This window comes from Oncorhynchus gorbuscha, unplaced genomic scaffold (genome assembly GCF_021184085.1).
Source record: "Oncorhynchus gorbuscha isolate QuinsamMale2020 ecotype Even-year unplaced genomic scaffold, OgorEven_v1.0 Un_scaffold_6:::fragment_8:::debris, whole genome shotgun sequence".
In the NCBI taxonomy this organism is placed as follows: Eukaryota; Metazoa; Chordata; class Actinopteri; order Salmoniformes; family Salmonidae; genus Oncorhynchus; species Oncorhynchus gorbuscha.
The window spans coordinates 229447-253808 of NW_025745437.1; the positions used below are offsets into that span (position 1 = coordinate 229447).

The following is a 24362-nucleotide window of genomic DNA, read 5'->3' on the forward strand; positions in this document are numbered from 1 at the left end:
CAAGGATTTATATAGTAAGGACTAAGATAATACCAAGGATTTATATAGTAAGGACTAAGATAATACCAAGGATTTATATAGTAAGGACTAAGATAATACCAAGGATTTTATATAGGACTAAGATAATACAAGGATTTATATTCTAAGATCCCAAGGATTTATATAGTAAGGAGATTAAGGTTACTGCTATTGTTTACACAACTATAAAAAAACATAATTTGTTAACATACAATAGCTGCATGCCCAGAGTGAGACCTAAGGCAATAGAAGGATTTATATAGCAAGGACATATATAGGAGTCCTATACACATATATCTAGTACTGGCCCAGTGTGTGGGTTGAGTGTAGAGCCATTGAGTTACACTGTACACTCAGAGGACAGTTTATTAGGTACATATAGTAATGGGTTAGACCCCTCTTTGCCTCCAGAATAGCCTGAATTCTTCGGGGCATGGGATTCTACAAGTTGTAAGGAAACGTTCAAACGGTGATCGATTGGTATCAAATCAAAATAAATCAAATCCAATTTTATTTGTCACATACACATGGTTAGCAGATGTTAATGCGAGTGTAGCGAAATGCTTGTGCTTCTAGTTCCGACAATGCAGTAATAACCAACAAGTAATCTAGCTAACAATTCCACAACTACTACCTTATAGACACAAGTGTAAGGGGATAAGAATAGGGGACCTAACGTGTGCCAGGGAAACATTCTCCACACCATTACACCACCAGCCTGTACCGTTGACACCAGGCAGGATGGGGGCCATGGACTCATACTGCTTACGCCAAATCATGACTCTGCCATCAGCATGACGCAACAGGAACCCGAGATTTTGTCGTACCAGGCAATGTTTAACCACCTTTAATTGTCTAGTGTTGGTGATCTCGTTCCCCAGGAGGCCGGCTGTTTCTCCGATACTGGATCCGGTCAGCCCGGCATCGACGATCATCCCACACTCAGTCGCTTAGGTCACTAGTTTGACCCATTGTAATGTTCAATCAAACACGGTAATTGGATGCCGGTCTACCTGTTTTATATAACAAGCCACGGAACCATTTTCGTGAACGGAGTGGTGTACCTAATAAACTGGCCACCGAGTGTATTTAGGCTATATATACACACACTATCTATTACTATAGAGTACATGTCTCGGTTAGAGAAGACTAACCTGTATTAGGGACATCTGAGCGTACCCTCTCCAGCTGAACCTTTCAAATTCCGCGGGGTTATAGCCGAAACGCACCGGCCGCCCGTCCAGCGTGGTACCCTCCTCTATCTCAAACTTCAGGTGGTGCAGGTCTGGAAAGTAGTGGTCCGGACGAGGCCTGGGATGAAGGAGGAAGGAACACTGGTTTTAATAATCCGGCCTTTAAAATAAGATTCTGTCCTCAGCTGGATACTGTTTCTCAAGGAGTTGAGTTAAAACAGCCATCTGGGAAAAAAAGTGTTTGGGACCATGTTTTTATTTTGTTTGTGTGATGCAAAGTGAATGTTTTTACACCGGTTTTCAGTCACCTGTTACACTTGGGTCCCTCTACGTTGGGTCTGCAGCGACATCTCCCGTTCCTCTCCCCACAGGACTGCCCCACTGATCCTCCAATGTCACACTGACAGCCTGCAACACACACACCAACACATCTAGATATACTGCAGTACAACCTGCAACACACACACCAACACATCTAGATATACTGCAGTACAACCTGCAACACACACACCAACACATCTAGAGATCATGATACAGCCTGCAACACACACACCAACACATCTAGATATACTGCAGTACAACCTGCAACACACACACCAACACATCTAGATATACTGCAGTTCAAACCTGCAACTGACACACCAACACATCTAGATATTCTGTACCCTGAACAGGCAGTTAACACATCTAGATTACCAGTACAACCTGCAACACACACCAACACATCTAGATATACTGTACAACCTGCAACACACACACCAACACATCTAGATATACTGCAGTACAAAAATAAATAAACCAAAAATCTAGATATACTGCAGTACAACCTGCAACACACACACCAACACATCTGATGTACTGCAGTACAACCTGCAACACACACACCAACACATCTAGAGATATGACTGCAGTACAACCTACAACACACACATCAACACATCTAGATATACTGCAGTACAACCTACACCAACACATCTAGAGATCCTGATAGACTGCAGTACAACCTGCAACACACACACCAACACATCTAGAGATCATGATATACTGCTGTAAACAAATATCACATAATTTATCACATAACTTAATTCCTCGTACAACAGACCAGTGTTATTTAGCAGAGGAGATTTAGAATCACACTCTTGATGTGGAATAAAACTCTACGGAAGTAGCCTTTCTTGAGACATGTAAAAGCCCAAATGTTGCCCTGGAACCAAGAGGATGTCCTCTTGATCCAATGGTTAAGATGACTGGTTCCGAATGGTTCCGACTGGTTGAATGGTTCCGACTGGTTCCGAACGAATGGTTCCGACCGACTGGTTCCATGAGGCTTACCTTGACAGCCGAAGAAGCTGTCACTCTGCAGGTTGAAGAATCCATCTTTACACACAGAGCAGGTGCCACCGCACGCATTGGGCTTACAGGGACACTGGCCATTACTCTGAAACACAGAAACAGAGAGGAGATGTTGTCCATATATTATTATCATTATTATTATTATTATTTTTATTATATTATTATTATTATTATTTATTATAATTTTGTATTTTTATTTTATTTTTTATTATTATTATAATTATAATTATTATTTGTATAATTATTATCATTTTTATAATTATTATTTGTATAATTATTATCTTTTTTTATAATTATTTTTATAATTATTATTTTTTAAATTATTTTATTATTTCTATAATTATAATATTTTTTTATCATTATTTTATTATTATTATTGTTACTATTGTTATAATTATTATAATAATAATTATTTTTAGTATTATTATTATTTTTATAATTATTATTATTTTTTATAATTATTATTCTAATTATTATTCTAATTATTACACTAGTAGTGCTAGCCAGTGTTATTTTCTATGTCCATTCCAAAGAGTATTGAATCACTGAGAAAACCCCATCTTTACTGCTAAACCATATTATTAGCTAAAGTACTGTACGTCCATGTTGTTATTAACAAGCCCACTTCTCACCTGAGCACACTCTGCCACACCACCCATTGTCCCTTCAACGTTGCATTCACAGTCTGAGAGAAGGAGGAACACACGGAACATTCATTTCACTACTGGGCTGTCATAGGAATATGAACCTCACAATAGCCAACACAATGCCTCCTTTTGATGACATTTAAAGCAGGGGCGGGCAATTCCAGTCCTCGAAGGGCCTGATTGGTGTCACAGTTTTGCCCCCAGCACCCAGCAAACACACCTGACTCCAATAATCACCTAATCACAATCTTTAGTTTAAAATGCAATTTGCTTAATCAGCTGTGTTTGTTGGGGATGAAGAGACAGTGTGAAACCAATCAGGCGCTCGAGGACTGAAGTTGCCCATCCCTGAAGGGTAAAGTTGTGTCTTACTGGAGCACCCATAGACGGTGTCAGGTGACAGGTTCCAGAACAGGGGTTTACACCTGTCACAGGCCACTCCCTCCACATAGAGAAGACACTCACAGGAGCCAACGGTTGGCAGGACCTCGTTCTGTACAGAACCGGCTGGGTTACATGTGTCAGCTGCAGAGCAGGAAGAAACAAATAGCAAATAGTTTAGTAAAATACAGTAAACAAAATAGTTTAGTAAAATACAGTAAACAAATAGTAAAATACAGTTAGTAAAATACAGTAAACAAATAGTTTAGTAAAATACAGTCAACAAATAGTTTAGTAAAATACAGGAAACAAATAGTTTAGTAAAATACAGGAAACAAATAGTTTAGTAAAATACAGGAAACAAATAGTTTAGTAAAATACAGTAAACAAATAGTTTAGTAAAATACAGGAAACAGTCAACAAATAGAAACAAATAGTTTAGTAAAATACAGGAAACAAATAAACAAAGTTTTTAGTAAAAATACAGGAAACAAATAGTTTAGTAAAAATACAGGAAACAAATAGTTTAGTAAAATACAGGAAACAAATAGTTTAGTAAAATACAGTAAACAAATAGTTTAGTAAACTACGGGAAGCAAATAGTTAAGTAAAATAGTCATTATTTTATCTTTCCTTATAGATGGACAATGGACTGGGAGATACAAATCAAACCAAATTGTATTTGTCACATGCGCCGAATACAACAACAACCTTACAGTGAAATTCTTCCTTACAAGCCCTTAACTAATAATGCTGTTGGAAGAAAATAGAGTTCAAAAAATATACAGGGTGTTACGGTACAGAGTCAATGTGGAGGCTATATACAGGGTGTTACCAGTACAGAGTCAATGGGGAGGCTATAGACAGGGTGTTACGGTACAGAGTCAATGTGGAGGCTATATACAGGGTGTTACGGTACAGAGTCAATGTGGAGGCTATATACAGGGTGTTACGGTACAGAGTCAATGTGGAGGCTATATACAGGGTGTTACGGTACAGAGTCAATGTGGAGGCTATATACAGGGTGTTACGGTACAGAGTCAATGTGGAGGCTATATACAGGGTGTTACTGGTACAGAGTCATGAGGAGGCTATATACAGGGTATTACGGTACAGAGTCAATGTGGAGGCTATATACAGGGTGTTACGGTACAGAGTCAATGTGGAGGCTATATACAGGGTGTTACGGTACAGAGTCAATGAGGAGGCTATACAGGGGTTACGGTACAGAGTCAATGTGGAGGCTATATACAGGGTATTACGGTACAGAGTCAATGTGGAGGCTAAATACAGGGTGTTACGGTACAGAGTCAATGTGGAGGCTATATACAGGGGGTACTGGTACAGAGTCAATGTGGAGGCTATATACAGGGGTACCGGTACAGAGTCAATGTGGAGGCTCTATACAGGGGTACGGTACAGAGTCAATGTGGAGGCTATATACAGGGGTTACGGTACAGAGTCAATGTGGAGGCTATATACAGGGGGTACCGGTACAGAGTCAATGTGGAGGCTATATACAGGGGGTACCGGTACAGAGTCAATGTGGAGGATATATACAGGGGGTACCGGTAGAGAGTCAATGTGGAGGCTATATACAGGGGGTACCGGTACAGAGTCAATGTGGAGGCTATATACAGGGGGTACCGGTACAGAGTCAATGTGGAGGCTATATATAGGGGGTACCGGTACAGAGTCAATGTGGAGACTATATACAGGGTGTTACGGTACAGAGTCAATGTGGAGGCTATATATAGGGGGTACTGGTACAGAGTCAATGTGGAGACTATATACAGGGGGTACCGGTACAGAGTCAATGTGGAGGCTATATATAGGGGGTACCGGTACAGAGTCAATGTGGAGGATATATACAGGGGGTACCAGTACAGAGTCAATGTGGAGGCTATATACAGGGTGTTACGGTACAGAGTCAATGTGGAGGCTATATACAGGGTGTTACGGTACAGAGTCAATGTGGAGGCTATATACAGGGGGTACTGGTACAGAGTCAATGTGGAGGCTATATACAGGGGGTACCGGTACAGAGTCAATGTGGAGGCTATATTAAGGGGTACCAGTACAGAGTCAATGTGGAGGCTATATACAGGGGGTACCAGTACAGAGTCAATGTGGAGGCTATATACAGGGGGTACCGGAACAGAGTCAATGTGGAGGCTATACAAAGGTTGAGATCGAAATCGAGATGGATATTGAATGTACAGTATGTGTGTATTATATGAGCAAAGGGACTGAATTAATTTGTCATTGAGGGATGATAAAGCTCTATTGATTGATTAATTGATTGATTGATTGAATGACGAAGTCCATAGGAGGTCACCTACCTTGGCAGAGAGGGAATCCGTGGAGGTTCCAGAGCTGCAGGTGTCACAGAGTCTGTCCCAGGCTACGTTGGGTAGACAGGTCACACTGACCACTCACCTGGTCACAGCTACTGAACCTGGAGCCCTCAATTGAGCAATGACAAGCTGAGGGACGGTACAGAGTCAAGAGATATTAACACATTAGCATAGTAGCTGGGGAGACAGGAGAGAGAAGAGGGAGTTAGCCAGCTAGCATTTAGCGAGATTCAGACTTGAATTTAGTGACAGATTAGACAGGGTAATAAACACATAACAACATGACAGATTAGACAGGGTAATAAACACATAACAACATGACAGATTAGACAGGGTAATAAGCACATAACAACATGACAGATTAGACAGGGTAATAAACACATGACAGATTAGACAGGATAATAAACACATAACAACATGACAGATTAGACAGGGTAATAAACACATAACAACATGACAGATTAGACAGGGTAATAAACACATAACAACATGACAGATTAGACAGGGTAATAAACACATAACAACATGACAGATTAGACAGGGTAATAAACACATAACAACATGACAGATTAGACAGGGTTATAAGCACATAACAACATGACAGATTAGACAGGAGTAATAAACACATGACAGATTAGACAGGATAATAAACACATAACAACATGACAGATTAGACAGGGTAATAAACAGGCATAACAACATGACAGATTAGACAGGGTCAATAAACACATAACAACATGACAGATTAGACAGGGGGTAACAGAAATGTGGAGGCTATAACAACATGACAGATTAGACAGGGGTAATAAACACATAACAACATGACAGATTAGACAGGGTAATAAACACATAACAACATGACAGATTAGACAGGGTAATGTGGAGGCTATAGGGGTAAACACATAACAACATGACAGATTAGACAGGGTAATAAACACATAACAACATGACAGATTATACAGGGTACAATAAATACATAACAACATGACAGATCAAGTGGAGGCTATATACAGGGGTATAACAACATGACAGATTAGACAGGGTACCGGTACAGAGTCACATGACAGATTAGACAGGGTAATAAACAATGTGGACATAACAACATGACAGATTAGACAGGGTAATAAACACATAACAACATGACAGATTAGACAGGGGGTAATAAAGTCAATGACAGATTAGCCAGGGGGAAATAAACATATAACAACATGACAGATCAATGTGGAGGATAATAAATACATGACAGATTAGTGGAGGCTAATAAATACATAACAACATGACAGATTAGACAGGGGTAATAAATACATAAGTCAACATGACAGATTAGACAGGGTAATAAACACATAACAACATGACAGATTAGACAGGGTAATAAATACATAACAACATGAGTCAATTAGCCAGGAAATAAACATATAACAACATGACAGATATCAATGTGGAGGCTATGTTGAGATCGAAATCGAGAGATATTGAACAGTATGTGGTATTATATGAGCAAAGGGACTGAATTAATTTGTCATTGACAGATTAGACAGGGTATTGATTAAATTGATTAACAATTGATTGATTGAATGACCAAGGAAATAAGGTCACCTATAACAACATGACAGATTCCAGACAGGATAATAAATACATGACAGACCACTCACCTGGTAATAAATACATCAACAACATGACAAGATTAGGGACAGAGATATTAAATACATAACAACATGACAGATTAGACAGGGTAATTTAAATACATAACAACATGACAGATTAGCCAGGGAAATAAACATATAACAACATGACAGATTAGACAGGATAATAAATACATGACAGATTAGACAGGGTAATAAACACATAACAACATGACAGATTAGACAGGGAAATAAACATATAACAACATGACAGATTAGACAGGATAAAAATACAGATTAGACAGATTAGACAGGGTAATAAATACATACAACGCAGACGGCCGCCCATCTTTTAACAAAGTACCTTGGATATATTTAGTTTTAGATATTGAAGCAATCTGATTTTAACAACCAATCAGGCTTTGAGATGTCGTCTGAACTCGGACAACTTACGCGTGCAGCTGGGGAAGCCGTAGAAACCAGGAGCACACTGGTCACAGGCGGTGCCGCTGTAGTTGGGTCTGCAGTGGCAGTGGCCCGACACACTGCAGCTGGAGCCCAGGGAGGTGTGAGGATCACAGGTGCACACTGGGTAAACAGGAAGTAACAACATTAGATAGTGGCTGTGTTCTGCTATGTCGCTAATAACCAACTGAGCAGACTGACCAGTCGACAAATAATGAACCTTGGCAGTTGGGGTAGGAGTGTGTAATTGAGGTGTGTGTAGTTGGGGTGTGTGTAGTTGATGAGCGTGGTGTGTGGTCCTGTGTGTAGTTGGGGTGTGTGTAGTTGGGGTGGTGTGTTGAGGTGTGTGTAGTTACGGTGTGTAGTGGGAGTGTGGTCCTGTCAGCTGTCAGTACCTTGTTGCAGTTGGGGTGTGTGTAGTTGAGGTGTGTGTAGTTACGGTGTGTGTAGTTGGGGTGTGTGTAGTTGAGGTGTGTAGTTAGTTAGTTGGGGTGTGTAGTTGGGGTGTGTAGTTTCGGTGTGTGTAGTGTGTGTGTGTAGTGTGTGTGGTCAGCTGTCAGTACCTTGGCAGTTGGGGTAGGAGTGGAAGCCTGATCTACACTGCTCACATCGCGGTCCCTGGAACTCTGGACGACACACACACCGTCCAGACCAATCACAGCCCTCTGGGAGGGAACCCACGCTGCTGCAGCCACACACTGACGGAGAGGAAAGACCAACAGAGTTTGTGTGACAACATTTATGAACTTTTATTGTAATTCCAAAACAGAATTAATTCCAGAAACAATTCACTCAACAGGCAAGCGGTCCTGAGTCAGTATTGAGCTGTATATCAGTATTGAGCTGTATATCCATAGTCCTGTCTGTATATCAGTATTGAGCTGTATATCAGTATGAGTATTGATCCTGTGTGTTGTATATCCATGGTCCTGTGTGTTGTGTCAGTATTGAGCTGTATATCAGTATTGAGCTGTATATCAGTATTGAGCTGTATATCCATGGTCCTGTCTGTTGTGTCAGTATTGAGCTATATATCAGTATTGAGCTGTATATCCATGGTCCTGTCTGTTGTGTCAGTATTGAGCTGTATATCCATGGTCCTGTCGTGTCAGTATTGAGCTGTATATCAGTATTGAGCTGTATATCCATGGTCCTGTCTGTTGTGTCAGTATTGAGCTGTATATCCATGGTCCTGTCAGTATGTGATATTGAGCTGTATATCAGTATTGAGCTCTATATCAGTATTGAGCTGTATATCAGCATCTGAGCTGTATATCCATGGTCCTGTCTGTATATCAGTATTGAGCTGTATATCCGTGGTCCTGTCCGTATATCGATATTGAGCTGTATATCAGTATTGAGCTGTATATCAGTGGTCCTGAGCTGTATATCAGTATTGAGCTGTATATCCATGGTCCTGGTCCTGTCTGTATATCGGTATTGAGCTGTATATCCATGGTCCTGTCTGTCCTGTCTGTATATCAGTATTGAGCTGTATATCCATGGTCCTGTCTGTATATCAGTATTGAGCTCTATATCCATGGTCCTGGTCCTGTCTGCTGTATATCGGTATTGAGCTGTATATCCATGGTCCTGTCTGTATATCAATATTGAGCTGTATATCCATGGTCCTGTCTGTATATCAGTATTGAGCTGTATATCCATGGTCCTGTCTGTATATCGGTAGTGAGCTGTATATCAGTATTGAGCTGTATATCAAATATAATAATAATATAATAATAATAATAATAATAATAAATAATAATATAATAATAATATAATAATAATAATAATAATAATAATAATATAATAATAATAATAATAATAATAATAATAATAATATAATAATAATAATATAATAATATAATAATATAATAATAATATAATAATAATAATAATATAATAATAATAATAATAATATAATAATAAATAATAATAATATAATAATAATAATAATAATAATAATAATAATATATTGAGCTGTTTATCCATGGTACAGTCATGTGTGCATACATTGTCATGGGTGGTCCCGGGAATTGAACCCACTAGCTGTATATCAGTATTGAGCTGTATATCAGTATTGAGCTGTATATCCATGGTCCTGTCTGTATATCAGTATTGAGCTGTATATCAGTATTGAGCTGTATATCCATGGTCCTGTCTGTTGTGTCAGTATTGAGCTGTATATCCATGGTCCTGTCGTGTCAGTATTGAGCTGTATATCAGTATTGAGCTGTATATCAGTATTGAGCTGTATATCAGCATTGAGCTGTATATCCATGGTCTTGTCTGTATATCAGTATTGAGCTGTATATCAGTATTGAGCTGTATATCAGTATTGAGCTGTATATCCATGGTCCTGTCTGTATATCAGTATTGAGCTGTATATCCATGGTCCTGTCTGTATATCAGTATTGAGCTGTATATCCATGGTCCTGTCTGCTATATCAGTATTGAGCTGTATATCAGTATTGAGCTGTATATCCATGGTCCTGTCTGTATATCGGTAGTGGAGCTGTATATCAGTATTGAGCTGTATATCAGTATTGAGCTGTTTATCCATGTATATCCATGGTCCTGTCTGTATATCGGTATTGAGCTGTATATCCGTGGTCCTGTCCGTATATCAGTATTGAGCTGTATATCATGGTATTGAGCTGTATATCAGTATTGAGCTGTATATTCATGGTCCTGTCTGTATATCAGTATTGAGCTGTATATCCATGGTCCTGTCTGTATAGTATTGAGCTGTATATCCATGGTCTTGTCTGTATATCGGTATTGAGCTGTATATCCATGGTCCTGTCTGTATATCAGTATTGAGCTGTATATCAGTATTGAGCTGTATATCAGTATTGAGCTGTATATCCATGGTCCTGTCTGTATATCGGTATTGAGCTGTATATCCATGGTCCTGTCTGTATATCAGTATTGAGCTGTATATCCATGGTCCTGTCTGTATATCGGTATTGAGCTGTATATCAGTATTGAGCTGTATATCCATGGTCCTGTCTGTATATCGGTATTGAGCTGTATATCAGTATTGAGCTGTATATCCATTGAGCTGTTTATCCATGTATATCCATGGTCCTGTCTGTATATCGGTATTGAGCTGTATATCCGTGGTCCTGTCTGTATATCGGTATTGAGCTGTATATCAGTATTGAGCTGTATATCCATGGTCCTGTCTGTCAGTATTAAGGTATATCAATATTGAGCTGTATATCCATGGTCCTGGTCCTGTCTGTATATCGGTATTGAGCTGTATATCAGTGAGGTCCTGTCTGTATATCGGTATTGAGCTGTATATCAGTATTGAGCTGTATATCCATGGTCCTGTCTGTATATCAGTATTGAGCTGTATATCCATGGTCCTGTCTGTATATCGGTAGTGAGCTGTATATCAGTATTGAGCTGTATATCAGTATTGAGCTGTTTATCAGTATTGGTCCTGTATATCAGCTCTGTATATCAGTATTAAGTTGTATATCAGTATTGAGCTGTATATCAGTATTGAGCTGTATATCCATGGTCCTGTCTGTATATCAGTATTGAAGAGACAGCTGTATATCAGTTTTGAGCAATGTGTTGGCAGATATCAGTCATTGAGCTGTGTATCATGTATTGAGCTGACAGTCAGTATTGAGCTGTATATCAATGTATTGAGCTGTATATCAGTATTGAGCTGTATATCAGTATTGAGACAGACAATGTTTTTGGAGCCAATGTGTTGGCAGACAGTCAGTCACGTTGGCAGAGGGGGTAACAATGTGTTGGCAGACAGACAGTCACGTTGGCACAGTGGGTAACAATGTGTTGGCAGACAGACAGTCACGTTGGCAGAGGGGGTAACAATGTGTTGGCAGACAGACAGTCACGTTGGCACAGGGGGTAACAATGTGTTGGCAGACAGACAGTCACGTTGGCACAGTGGGTAACAATGTGTTGGCAGACAGACAGTCACGTTGGCAGAGTGGGTAACAATGTGTTGGCAGACAGACAGTCACGTTGGCAGAGGGGGTAACAATGTGTTGGCAGATACTCACGTTGGCAGAGGGGGTAGTTGAAGTAGCCTGGAGCACACTGGTCACATGAGTAGCCCTGGAAGCCTTGGTGACACTGGCACTGCCCAGTCAGCGTATCACACCTACCACCCTGGCACCCGGCGCCTGAGCATCGACATGCTGGCGGAGGAGAGGGCACACTGGGGTCATTACACAACCAACAAGTGTGTTTGTGTTTGTTTGTGGGGCTGGGGAGGATGAGCATGCCTGACAGTGTGTAGTTATTTAGTGTATATCTCAGTGTGTAGTTATCTAGTGTATATATCTGTGTGTAGTTAGTCATATATCTGTGTGTAGTTAGTTATATCTCTGTGTGTAGTTATCTAGTGTGTATATCTGTGTGTAGTTATCTAGTGTATATATCTGTGTGTAGTTAGTTATATATCTGTGTGTAGTTAGTCATATATCTGTGTGTAGTTATCTAGTGTGTATATCTGTGTGTAGTTATCTAGTGTATATCTCTGTGTGTAGTTATCTAGTGTATATATCTGTGTGTAGTTATCTAGTTATATATCAGTGTGTAGTTATCTAGTGTATATATCTGTGTGTAGTTATCTAGTGTGTATATCTGTGTGTAGTTATCTAGTGTATATATCTGTGTGTAGTTATTAGTTATATCTCTGTGTGTAGTTATCTAGTGTATATATCTGTGTGTAGTTATCTAGTGTATATATCTAGTGTGTAGTTAGTAGTGTATATATCTGTGTGTAGTTATCTAGTGTATATCTGTGTGTAGTTATCTAGTGTATATATCTGTGTGTAGTTAGTCATATATCTGTGTGTAGTTATCTAGTGTATATATCTGTGTGTAGTTAGTCATATCTCTGTGTGTAGTTATCTAGTGTATATATCAGTGTGTAGTTATCTAGTGTATATATATGTGTGTAGTTATCTAGTGTATATATCTGTGTGTAGTTAGTTATATATCTGTGTGTAGTTATCTAGTGTATATATCTGTGTGTAGTTATCTAGTGTATATATCTGTGTGTAGTTATCTAGTATATATCTCTCTGGTAGTTATCTAGTGTATATCTCTCTGTGTGGGATCTAGTGTATATCTGTGGGTGTTATCTAGTGTATAGTATCTCTGGGTAGTTATCTAGTGTATATATCTGGGTGTATCTAGTGTATATTCTCTGTGTGTAGTTATCTAGTGTATATATCTGTGTGTGTTATCTAGTGTATATATCTAGTGTGTAGTTATCTAGTGTATATATCTGTGTCTGGGTGTAGTTATCTAGTGTATAGTATCTGTGTGTAGTTATCTAGTGTATATCTCAGTGTGTAGTTAGTGTGTATATATCTGGGTGGTATCTAGTGTATAGTCTCTCTGGGTGGTATCTAGTGTATAGTCTCTCTGTGTGTATCTAGTATATAGTCTCTCTGGGTGTTATCTAGTGTATATATCTCTGTGTGTTATCTAGTGTATATATCTGGGTGGTATCTAGTATATATCTCTCTGGGTGTTATCTAGTGTATATATCTGTGGTGTTATCTAGTGTATAGTCTCTGTGTGTATTAGTTATATCTCTCTGTGTAGTTATCTAGTGTATATATCTCTGTGTAGTTATCTAGTGTATATATCTGGGTGGTATCTAGTCATATCTCTGTGGGTAGTTATCTAGTGTATATATCTGGGTAGTTATCTAGTGTATATATCTGGGTGGTAGTTAGTTATATCTCTGTGTAGTTATCTAGTGTATATATCTAGTGTATAGTCTCTGGGTAGTTATCTAGTGTATAGTCTCTCTGGGTGGTATCTAGTGTATAGTCTCTCTGGGTGGTATCTAGTGTATATCTCTGGGTGGTATCTAGTGTATAGTCTCTCTGGGTGGTATCTAGTGTATAGTCTCTGGGTGGTATCTAGTGTATAGTCTCTCTGGGTGGTATCTAGTGTATAGTCTCTCTGGGTGGTATCTAGTGTATAGTCTCTCTGGGTGGTATCTAGTGTATAGTCTCTCTGGGTGGTATCTAGTGTATATCTCTGGGTGGTATCTAGTGTATAGTCTCTCTGGGTGGTATCTAGTGTATAGTCTCTCTGGGTGGTATCTAGTGTATAGTCTCTCTGGGTGGTATCTAGTGTATAGTCTCTCTGGGTGGTATCTAGTGTATAGTCTCTCTGGGTGGTATCTAGTGTATAGTCTCTGGGTGGTATCTAGTGTATAGTCTCTCTGGGTGGTATCTAGTGTATAGTCTCTCTGGGTGGTATCTAGTGTATAGTCTCTCCGGGTGGTATCTAGTGTATATCTCTGGGTGGTATCTAGTGTATAGTCTCTCTGGGTGGTATCTAGTGTATAGTCTCTCTGGGTGGTATCTAGTGTATAGTCTCTCTGGGTGGTATCTAGTGTATAGTCTCTCTGGGTGGTATGTATAGTCCCTGGCAGTTGAGTGTATAGTCCTGGGGACACAGCTGTCACAGTGTTCCCCAGTGAAGCCGGGTTTGCAGATACAGGTCCTGGGTGCGGATCAGTGACGGCAGGGTTATCTCCGTCCCATAGCACTGCACTCACAGTCTACACAGAGACAGAGACAGAGAGACAGAGACAGAGTGACAGAGACAGAGAGAGTGAGACACAGAGACAGAGACAGAGAGACAGAGAGACAGAGGACTAGTGTATAGACTCTCAGAGACAGAGAGACAGAGACAGAGACACAGAGACAGGACACAGAGACAGAGACAGAGAGGCAGAGGAGAGTATCACAGAGACAGAGAGAGACACAGAGACAGAGAGAGACACAGAGACAGAGACACAGAGACAGAGAGTTTGCAGAGACAGAGACACAGAGACAGCGGACACAGAGACAGAGACAGAGAGACAGAGACAGAGAGACACAGACACAGAGACAGAGACAGAGAGACAGAGACAGAGAGAGAGAGAGAGACAGAGAGAGAGAGAGAGAGAGACAGAGACAGAGAGAGAGAGAGAGACAGAGACAGAGACAGAGAGAGAGACAGAGACAGAGACAGAGAGAGAGACAGAGAGACAGAGAGACAGAGACAGAGAGACAGAGAGACAGAGACAGAGAGAGAGACAGAGACAGAGAGACAGAGACAGAGAGACAGAGACAGAGAGAGACAGAGACACAGAGACATAGAGACACAGAGACAGAGAGAGAGACAGAGACAGAGACAGAGAGATAGAGAGACAGAGACAGAGACACAGACACAGAGACAGAGAGACAGAGACAGAGAGACAGAGACAGAGAGAGAGACAGAGACAGAGACAGAGAGACAGAGAGAGACAGAGACAGAGAGAGAGACAGAGAGACAGAGAGAGAGACAGAGACAGAGAGACAGAGAGAGAGACAGAGACAGAGAGACAGAGACAGAGACAGAGACACAGAGACAGAGAGAGACAGAGAGAGAGACAGAGAGACAGAGAGAGAGACAGAGAGACAGAGAGAGAGACAGAGACAGAGAGACAGAGAGACAGAGACAGAGAGACAGAGACAGAGAGACAGAGAGAGAGACAGAGACAGAGACAGAGAGACATAGAGACAGAGAGACAGAGACAGAGACAGGGACAGAGACAGAGAGACAGAGACAGAGAGAGAGACAGAGACAGAGACAGAGACAGAGACAGAGACAGAGACAGAGACAGAGAGACAGAGACAGAGAGAGAGACAGAGACAGAGACAGAGAGAGACAGAGACAGACAGAGAGACAGAGAGACAGAGAGACAGAGACACAGAGAGACAGAGACAGAGAGACAGAGAGAGACAGAGAGACAGAGACAGAGAGACAGAGACAGAGAGACAGAGACAGAGAGACAGAGACAGAGAGACAGAGACAGAGAGACAGAGAGACAGAGACAGAGACAGAGAGACAGAGACACGTACTGTTACTGTAGCCAAGGATAGACTTGACATTGTTTGCTTCTGCTAATCCCGTCCCCCCATTGCCTATCTCATCAATCCAATAGGGTTTATCGGTCCAACACAAGTAGAGACGTGTACAACGCAGAGGAAATGATTGGCTATAATAACACATGATACCACAGATGGAGAAAAATGTGTCTTGTCTGACTCCGTCGGTATGATTTGTACTATACCTTTTGAAGAAATTGAAGAAATAAAATATATTTAAAAGACTTACTGATGATTTCTCCGGCAGGTTTAGCTTCTCTGTTGCTATTGTTGTTGTTGAGGTAGGTTGCTATGGCTGACAGAAACACGCATTAGACAAGTTATAGCAGTCGTCCCCTTGAGAGAGAGTTCTTATCGATCCTGGGCTGCTGTAAAGCTGTAGGATCTGTTTCCCAAACAGAGATAATTTAGTCCTGAACTAAACAGCTATTTCAATAGACATTCTCCACTGAGAATCTGTGTCCAGGGAAACTGTCCCTCAGTGGTCATCCCCAAAGCCAATTCCTCCTTTGGTCGTCTTTCCTTCCATGTCTCTGCAGCCCATGACTGGAACGAACTGCAAAAATCTCTGAAGCTGGAGACTCATATCTCCCTCACTAGCTTTAAGCGCAAGCTGTCAGAGCAGCTCACAGATCACTGCACCTGTACATAGCCCATCTGTAAATAGCCCATCCAATCTACCTCATCCCCATAGTGTATTTATTTATTTATCTTGCTCCTTTGCACCCCAGTATCTCTACTTGAACATTCATCTTCTGCCGATCTAGCATTTATTGCCTTAACTCCCTTATCTTACTTCATTTGCACTCACTGTATATTGACTTTTAGTTTTCCTTTTTTCTACTGTATTATTGACTGTATGTTTTGTTTATTCCATGTGTAACTCTGTGTTGTTGTAACTCTGTGTTGTTGTATGTGTCGAATTGCTACGCTTTATCTCGGCCAGGTCGCAGTTGCAAATGAGAACTTGTTCTCAACTGGCCTACCTGGTTAAATAAAGGAGAAATAACATAAAAAGACTACTTCCTGTTTATGCCCTACAACTTTGTACCCAAAGACCTATTTTATGAGAACCATAACAAAGATGTTTTTATTCTGGATACTTACAGTAGCAGTCTGGGAATTTAATGTATCCCTCAGCACAGGTGTCACAGTTCTCTCCGGTGTAGCTGGGTTTACAGTAACACCGACCCGTCAGATCCTCACAGGTACCATCTGTGAACTCTGACCGGCACACACAGGCTGCAGAGTGGAGGAGGAGGGAGGAGGAGGAGGAGGAGAAGGGAGGAGGAAGAGGAGGAGGAAGATGAGGAAGAGGAGGAGGAGGAGGAAAGGAGGAGGAGGAGAGAAGGAGGAGGAGAGAGGAGGAGGAGGAGAAGGAGGCAGAGGAAGAGGAGGAGAAGGAGGAGGAGGAGGAGAAGGAGGAGGAGAAGGAGGAGGAAGAGGAGGTGAATGAAGACAATCAACTCTATTAATCTGCTGTCAAGTGACAAACATCACCATTTTCTTTCCACATAAGTGACTAATTAAATATTATCTTTCAAACACACCAATCAACATGTATTTTAGTTTGAATATAAACTGTCACTCACGGGAGCAGGCCAATGGGGAGTCCAGGGGATGGTCAGGTGATCTGTAGTAGGTGAGGATACAGCGCTCACAGTTGACACCAGCGGTGTGATGCTGGCAGTGGAAAGATACAATGAGTCAATGACATACAACACAGGTTTATTTTAGGGGATAGTTACTGAGATTTATCTTCAGGATTACAATGAGTCAATGACATACAACACAGGATTACAATGAGTCAATGACATACAACACAAGATTACAATGAGTCGATGACATACAACACAGATTTATTTTAGGGGAGCAATGGTTACTGAGATTTATCTTCAAAGAAATGTAATGTATTTTGCTAACTTGATTGATTATATTTATGAACAAATGTAATTTCACTTGTCTACATGTCTTTTATCTTCTGTAATCATTTATTTAAGGGAGGGTTACTGTAAGATTTATCTTCAGGATTACAATGAGTTAATGACATACAACACAGGATTACAAAATGAGTCAATGACATACAACACAGGAATACAATGAATTTCAATGACTTTATTTAACAACACAGGATTAGTCAGTTAATGATTCTTACAATGACAGGAATACAATGAGTTAATGACATACAACTAGGAACAGTGGGTTAACTGGCCGAGGAACAGTGGGTTAACTGGCCTAGGAACAGTGGGTTAACTGGCCTAGGAACAGTGGGTTAACTGGCCTAGGAACAGTGGGTTAACTGGCCGATGAACAGTGGGTTAACAAACAGGAATACAATGAGTTAATGACATACAACACAGGAATACAATGAGTTGCAAATGACATACAACACAGGATTACAATGAGTCAATGACATACAACACAGATTTATTTTAGGGGACGGTTCCCTCCGATACGTTGGTTTATCTGTCAGTTTCCTCCGATTACAACGAGTTTCCCTCCGATCGTTTGACTCTGTCGTTAGTCGGATTACAATGAGTCGGCTGAATGACATACACTCTGTCACAGGATTACAATGAGTTAATGACATACAACACAGGATTACAATGAGTTAATGACATACAACACAGGATTACAATGAGTTAATGACATACATACAGGATTACAACGCGTTTCCCTGAGTTAATGTCGTTAGTACAAGTTTCCCTCCGATACGTTGGTTCGGCTGACTCAATGAAGTTTCCCTCCGATACGTTGGTTCGGCTAATGAGTCCTCCATACAACACAGGATTACAATGAGTCTCCGATAATGACATACAACACAGGATTACAATGAGTCGATGACATACAACACAAGATTACAATGAGCTTTTCCCTCGATGACATACAACACAAGATTACGGAACGCGTTTCCTCCGATACGTTGGTTCGGCTGACTCTGTCGAGTCAATGAGTTGGTTGACATACAACACAGGATTACACTCTGTCAGCAATGTAAAGTTTCCCTCCAATGTAGATAAGGACACAGTGTAGATTACATGGAGCTGGTGTCAATGGAAGAGGGAGGTTCGGCTGACTGTCGGAACAATGTTTCCCTCCAAAGGCTGAATGTCGGAATGATACGTTGGTTCGGCTACTCTGTCACAAACGCGTTTCCTCCGATACGTTGGTTCGGCTGACTCTGTCGGAACGCGTTTCCCTGTACGTTTTTGACTCTGTAATGCGTTTCCCTTATTGATATTTATTGGTTGAACAAATGTAATTTCACTCTGTCTAGGCCTGTCTTTTATCTTCTGTAATCATCTCCTACTATAACGCGTTTCCCTCCGAGCTAGGTGTTTCCCTGATAAAGGGCTGAGTCATCAGTCGGAACGCGTTACCTGACACTCCACTCTGCAGTTTCCTCCGATACCCTGACTCTGTCGGAACGCGTTTCCCTCCGATACGTTGGTTTGATGCGGAACGCTCCTCCGATACTCTGACTCTGTCGAACGCGTTTCCCTCCGATACGTTGGTTCGTGACTCTGTAACGTTTCCCTCCAAACGAGTTGTTGACTCTGTCATCAGTCGGAGTTTCCCTCCGACACGACTCTCGGAAAGAAATATGGCTGACACAAAATGACTCAGGAACGCGTTTCCCTCACACAAAGCCATTTTGTTTATCAGAAGAGTTTGATTTGACTCTGTCATCAGGAACGCGTTTCCCTCCGAAACGTTAGTTCGGCTGACTCTTTTTTCCGATACGTTGGTTCGGCTGACTCTGTCGGAACGCGTTTCCCTCCGATACGTTGGTTCGGCTGACTCTGTCGGAACGCGTTTCCCTCCGATACGTTGGTTCGGCTGACTCTGTCGGAACGCGTTTCCTCCCGTTAGTTCGGCTGACTCTGTCATCAGTCGGAGCGCGTTTCCCTCCGATACGTTGGTTCGGCTGACTCTGTCGGAAGTCCTCCGAAGAACAAATTTAACCTTATTTTCGGCTGACTCTGTCGGAACGCGTTTCCCTGGGAACGTTGGTTCGGCTGACTCTGTCGGAACGCGTCCCTAACTTGGTTGGCTGACTCTGTCGGAACAGTGGGGTTGACTCTGTCGGAACGCGTTTCCCTCCGATACGGTTCGGCTGACTCTGTCGGAACGCGTTTCCCTCCGATACGTTGGGCTGACTCTGTCGGAACGCGTTTTCCCTCCGATACGTTGGTTCGGCTGACTCTAGGAACGCGTTTCCCTCCGATACGTTGGGCTACTCTGTCAGCGTTTCCCTCCGATACGTTGGAACTGTCATCAGTCGGAACGCGTTTCCTCCGATACGGTTTGACTCTGTCGGAACGTTTCCCTCCAATACGTTGGTTCGGCTGGACGGAACGTTTCCCCTCCGATACGTTGCCTGCAAGCTGACTCTGTCGGAACGCGTTTCCCTCCGATCACGTTGGTCGGCTGACTCTGTCGGAACGCGTTTCCCTCCGATACGTTGGTTCGGCTGACTCTGTCGGAACGTTTCCCTCCGATACGTTGGTTGGCTGACTCTGTCGGAATGCGGCGCCTCCGATACGTTGGTTCGGCTGACTCTGTCGGAACGCGTTTCCTCCGATACGTTAGTTCGGCTGACTCTGTCATCAGTCGGAACGCGTTTCCCTCCGATACGTTGGTTCGGCTGACTCTGTCGGAACGCGTTCCCTCCGATACGTTGGTTCGGCTGACTCTGTCATCAGTCGGAACGCGTTTCCCTCCGATACCTTGGTTCGGCTGACTCTGTCGGAACGCGGTTCCCTCCGATACGTTGGTTCGGCTGACTCTGTCATCACGTTGGTTCTGAGAACGCGTTTCCCTCCGATACGTTGGTTCGGCTGACTCTGTCGGAACGTATCCCTCCGATACCTGGTTCGCTGACTCTGTCGGAACGCGGTTCCCTCCGATACGTTGGTTCGCTGACTCTGTCATCAGACGTTTCCCTCCGATACGTTGGTTCGGCTGACTTCTGAGTTAAGCGAGCAGTGTGTTAAGAAGCAGCGTGGTTTGGCGGGTCAGGCTTCGTAAGGATCGCAACTACTAATAAGAACAAAATATATAAAAAAAATAGATGAGCTACATTGAATGAAACAGATAACCTGGAAACAGACACAGAAACAAGGAAATGTGATGTATTAACACACACACTGGTCTCATCTCAACCAAAACTATCATTTACAGACGCATCTCATCCCAACCAAAGCTATGATTTATAGACCCGTCTGATCCCAACCAAAGCTATCATTTACAGACCCGTCTCACCACAACCAAAGCTATCATTTACAGACCCGTCTTATCCCAACCAAAGCTATCATTTACAGACCCGTCTGATCCCAACCAAAGCTATCCTTTACAGACCCGTCTGATCCCAACCAAAGCTATCATTTACAGACCCGTCTGATCCCAACCAAAGCTATCATTTACAGACCCGTCTCACCCCAACCAAAGCTATCATTTATAGACCCGTCTCATCCCAACCAAAACTATCATTAACAGACCCGTCTGATCCCAACCAAAACTATCATTTATAGACCCGTCTCATCCCAACCAAAACTATCATTTACAGACCCGCCTCATCCCAACCAAAACTATCATTTACAGACCCATTTCAATTCAGTCAATTCAGGAAGTAAACAGACTTTGAGGAAGTAAACTGACCTCCTGAATTTAAATGGAATTGACCCCAACCCTGGTTCTCAGGGACCTCTGATGAACCAAAGGTTTTAGATAGAGGAACCTTTATACTGAGATGGATGGAGTTGGAAGAAACACTGTAGCTACAAGCATCCTTCTGGCTTTTCTCACTGCTGCCTTTCCCACAGATGTTCTGTTGTCACATAGTCGGAGCAGGAACCATACCAGACAATATCAACAAGACTGATCTATACCAGACCATATCAACAAGACTGATCTATACCAGACCATATCAACAAGACTGAACTATACCAGACCATATCAACAAGACTGATCTATACCAGGCCATATACCAGACCATATCAACAAGACTGATCTATACCAGACCATATACCAGACCATATCAACAAGACTGATCTATACCAGACCATATCAACAAGACTGATCTATACCAGACCATATCAACAAGACTGACCATATACCAGACCATATCAACAAGACTGATCTATACCAGACCATATCAACAAGACTGATCTATACCAGACCATATACCAGACCATATCAACAAGACTGATCTATACCAGACCATATCAACAAGACTGATCTATACCAGACCATATACCAGACCATATCAACAAGACTGATCTATACCAGACCATATCAACAAGACTGATCTATACCAGACCATATACCAGACCATATCAACAAGACTGATCTATACCAGACCATATCAACAAGACTGATCTATACCAGACCATATCAACAAGACTGAACTATACCAGACCATATCAACAAGACTGATCTATACCAGACCATATACCAGACCATATCAACAAGACTGATCTATACCAGACCATATCAACAAGACTTATCTATACCAGACCATATACCAGACCATATCAACAAGACTGATCTATACCAGACCATATCAACAAGACTGATCTATACCAGACCATATACCAGACCATATCAACAAGACTGATCTATACCAGACCATATCAACAAGACTGATCTATACCAGACCATATACCAGACCATATCAACAAGACTGATCTATACCAGACCATATCAACAAGACTGATCTATACCAGACCATATCAACAAGACTGATCTATACCAGACCATATACCAGACCATATCAACAAGACTGATCTATACCAGACCATATCAACAAGACTGATCTATACCAGACCATATCAACAAGACTGATCTATACCAGACCATATCAACAAGACTGATCTATACCAGACCATATCAACAAGACTGAACTATACCAGACCATATCAACAAGACTGATCTATACCAGACCATATCAACAAGACTGATCTATACCAGACCATATCAACAAGACTGAACCATACCAGACCATATCAACAAGACTGATCTATACCAGACCATATCAACAAGACTGAACCATACCAGACCATATCAACAAGACTGATCTATACCAGACCATATCAACAAGACTGATCTATACCAGACCATATCAACAAGACTGATCTATACCAGACCATATCAACAAGACTGAACCATACCAGACCATATCAACAAGACTGAACCATACCAGACCATATCAACAAGACTGATCTATACCAGACCATATAAACAAGACTGATCTATACCAGACCATATCAACAAGATTGATCTATACCAGACCATATACCAGACCATATCAACAAGACTGATCTATACCAGACCATATACCAGACCATATCAACAAGACTGATCTATACCAGACCATATCAACAAGACTGATCTATACCAGACCATATCAACAAGACTGATCTATACCAGACCATATACCAGACCATATCAACAAGACTGATCTATACCAGACCATATCAACAAGACTGATCTATACCAGACCATATACCAGACCATATCAACAAGACTGAACTATACCAGACCATATCAACAAGACTGATCTATACCAGACCATATCAACAAGACTGATCTATACCAGACCATATCAACAAGACTGAACTATACCAGACCATATCAACAAGACTGATCTATACCAGACCATATCAACAAGACTGATCTATACCAGACCGTATCAACAAGACTGATCTATACCAGACCATATCAACAAGACTGATCTATACCAGACCATATCAACAAGACTGATCTATACCAGACCATATACCAGACCATATCAACAAGACTGATCTATACCAGACCATATCAACAAGACTGATCTATACCAGACCATATCAACAAGACTGATCTATACCAGACCATATACCAGACCATATCAACAAGACTGAACTATACCAGACCATATACCAGACCATATCAACAAGACTGATCTATACTAGACCATATCAACAAGACTGATCTATACCAGACCATATACCAGACCATATCAACAAGACTGATCTATACCAGACCATATACCAGACCATATCAACAAGACTGAACTATACCAGACCATATACCAGACCATATCAACAAGACTGATCTATACCAGACCATATCAACAAGACTGATCTATACTAGACCATATCAACAAGACTGAACCATACCAGACCATATACCAGACCATATCAACAAGACTGATCTATACCAGACCATATACCAGACCATATCAACAAGACTGATCTATACCAGACCATATCAACAAGACTGATCTATACCAGACCATATCAACAAGACTGATCTATACCAGACCATATACCAGACCATATCAACAAGACTGATCTATACCAGACCATATACCAGACCATATCAACAAGACTGATCTATACCAGACCATATA

At 41.4% G+C, this 24362-nt stretch overlaps 1 protein-coding gene across 1 annotated transcript in view; it reads right to left on the bottom strand.

The window, feature by feature from the left end:
- Nucleotides 1-24362, bottom strand: part of LOC124019008 (laminin subunit alpha-5-like) — a 189856-nt gene that overhangs the window by 125965 nt on the left and 39529 nt on the right. Inside the window, 17 exon segments of the mRNA XM_046334352.1 lie at nt 1173-1329; nt 1520-1619; nt 2544-2649; nt 3197-3249; nt 3584-3736; nt 5935-5956; nt 5959-6015; nt 6017-6078; nt 8025-8159; nt 8600-8734; nt 12083-12220; nt 16197-16262; nt 17075-17209; nt 17560-17650; nt 19380-19575; nt 20307-20939; nt 21051-21069. Coding sequence (XP_046190308.1) covers nt 1173-1329; nt 1520-1619; nt 2544-2649; nt 3197-3249; nt 3584-3736; nt 5935-5956; nt 5959-6015; nt 6017-6078; nt 8025-8159; nt 8600-8734; nt 12083-12220; nt 16197-16262; nt 17075-17209; nt 17560-17650; nt 19380-19575; nt 20307-20939; nt 21051-21069 — 2258 coding nt within the window.